The sequence below is a fragment of the Atta cephalotes genome, assembly GCF_000143395.1.
Source record: "Atta cephalotes unplaced genomic scaffold scaffold00011, whole genome shotgun sequence".
Classification (NCBI taxonomy): domain Eukaryota; kingdom Metazoa; phylum Arthropoda; class Insecta; order Hymenoptera; family Formicidae; genus Atta; species Atta cephalotes.
In genome coordinates, this window is record NW_012130075.1 from 4,085,294 (window position 1) to 4,087,751 (window position 2,458).

The window sequence follows — 2,458 nt, forward strand, 5'->3', positions numbered from 1 at the left end:
TATATNTATATATATATATATATATATNTNTNTACTACTACTCTATGTATATATATATATATATATATATATATATATATATATATATATATATATATATATTACAAATATATTACAAAGAATTCTAAGAAGAAAATTCTTAGAAGAAATTTTCTCTAATGTTGTAACACAATGACGATATATATATTTATTTATCGAAAGTTTTAAATTAACCAATTTGTGATAACATATATTTCTTGACTAATGTATCAAAATTAAGGGCATTTTTTTCAGGAAATAAAGGCTGTTTCAATAATCTTACTGATCGTAAAACGATTCAAAATATCGTAACATTCCTTATCACAACTATAGGAAATCAGCTTTTGCAGAAATAGCGACCACCGGATGGCAGCCGTTGCTGTTAAGCAATAAACGATGGATCGCAATGTAATTGCCGCTTGTAGAATTCATACTACATAGATCAAGTGTAACCTTGTATTAGTCGACCTTCAAATCAAGGCTGCACTATTTTCTCTTTTTTTCTGCGCTTATACATCCGCAAGCATATTAATTTTGCAACATTTCCAGTGTCAATTCGAAAGGAGAGCGATTTAAATAATTCTAAACATTCTAGTAAACGTTCTAACAATTTCGACTATTATTTTTTTTAGCTGAACATGCAAAAACAATTAATTGCGATTAATTTTAAAGAGTTTTCATTTTTTATAGCTTTTTTAATTTTTGATATAAGTAAAACAACATTCAAAATTATAACTTACCATCGAGACTCTGATCATATCCTTTCGTGAAGAAAAGCATGGCCTTCGCAGCACGTTCCGGCGTTTTCAGAAGTCCCTGTCGTTCCGGATCTTCGCCCAACGAACTCAGGAGCAGCTTATAACTTCGAGACATTTCCGGTATCATCGACTCCCGCGTGGGTGGTCGGTGATCCAACTCCAAATCGTGATGAAACATACATTTTTCGTGACCTAAAATGCAAATGAAATACATCAGTAAATTAGAGTCCAGAAAATGAAAGCCGAAATCATGAAGATGCTGATCGTATTTTCTCGCCAACGATCGTCATTTTTGATAGATGATAACGCTAAAACGAACGACATATCACATCTTTGTTATCGCATGTCACGACCCGTGAATCGCGCGCATATTTGCACATAAATGGAATAAAGTATGGTCACACCGTGGATGAATGTTACGCACATTATGTACGAGATAAGATTTCTTTTCAATAAACAAAATATTAACTTTTACAATACAAGATACAATTTGATATCTCATTCGTTCAAACATGAGTCACTAGAATTCGTTTGTTTTTTTTCACCTATTCCTCAGAATCCCATTATAGTACATAGCACTTACAAAGCATTAACAAAACACCAAAAAGCACATATAATCATTTTTTAGCGTTTTGCAAACGCTATTATGCTACTTGGGATGGTTAAAAAAATTTTTTAAATACACCAACATACTTTCAACTTTCTAAAATAAATATTGAAACTCCATGAAAAATAATAAAATGTAGTATAATTTATAATTAAAAAGACTCAAAAAAACTTGAATAGAAATCGCTCAGTTACTACCGTGAAAGTCACATCCCTATAGGCATAATATTATTTAATATTAATTTAATATTTAATATTTAAATAATATTTTAGGCATATTTCCAGAATATTAAACATAACATTTGAAGAATATTTTATTGAAATTATATAATATTAAATAATATTCTTGAAATATTAATGATTATATGTCCACTCCTAATATTACATGATTAAAAGTAATATTATTTAGTGTTACTATAATATCGTATGAATATTAAAAAATATCATAACAACATTTATTTTAATTTATAAAACTGTTACATCGATTAAATATATGTTTAAAGACTGAAAATAATTTTGGCGAGCAGTTGTAAGACTGTATGTACGTAAAATAACACCGAAACGTTATTTAAGCACAAAACACAGCATATATTGATAAGATATTTTCGTTACTGGATTGTGAATTTAAATTGCACTAAAATAAAAATAATTAATATTAATAAATATTTCAAGGATGATAAAGGAAATACACTAAGCATATTTATATAAATAGACATATAACATTCATAGAATACTCTTATAACATTAAAAAATATTATACAATGTTTTCAAAATATAATAACTTATTTAATTTTTTTAATAATATTTATATAACATTCTAGGAATATTTTAGGAATATGACAAAATATATGATAGTAAAATGATATGTCGATACTAATGAGTCATACAATTCACATATCATTCTATATAACTGAATGATTTTATCATATGCGATATGCTAATGAGTCATATAGGATTTATAATATACATTACTTGAGATTTTGTCGCGCGTATATGATTGATATATAAATGACATATGAGAAAATTGCATGCAATATGAATGACATCTACTTGAATTGTACGCACGCGCGCGTATG

The 2,458-nt window shown here is 27.6% G+C and overlaps 1 protein-coding gene across 1 annotated transcript in view; it reads right to left on the reverse strand.

Annotated features, from left to right (window-relative positions):
* Positions 1-2,458, reverse strand: part of LOC105617052 (GTP cyclohydrolase 1) — a 17,568-nt gene that overhangs the window by 4,942 nt on the left and 10,168 nt on the right. The window contains exon 2 of the mRNA XM_012198632.1: positions 759-968. Coding sequence (XP_012054022.1) covers positions 759-968 — 210 coding nt within the window. The remainder of the gene's footprint in view (positions 1-758; positions 969-2,458) is intronic.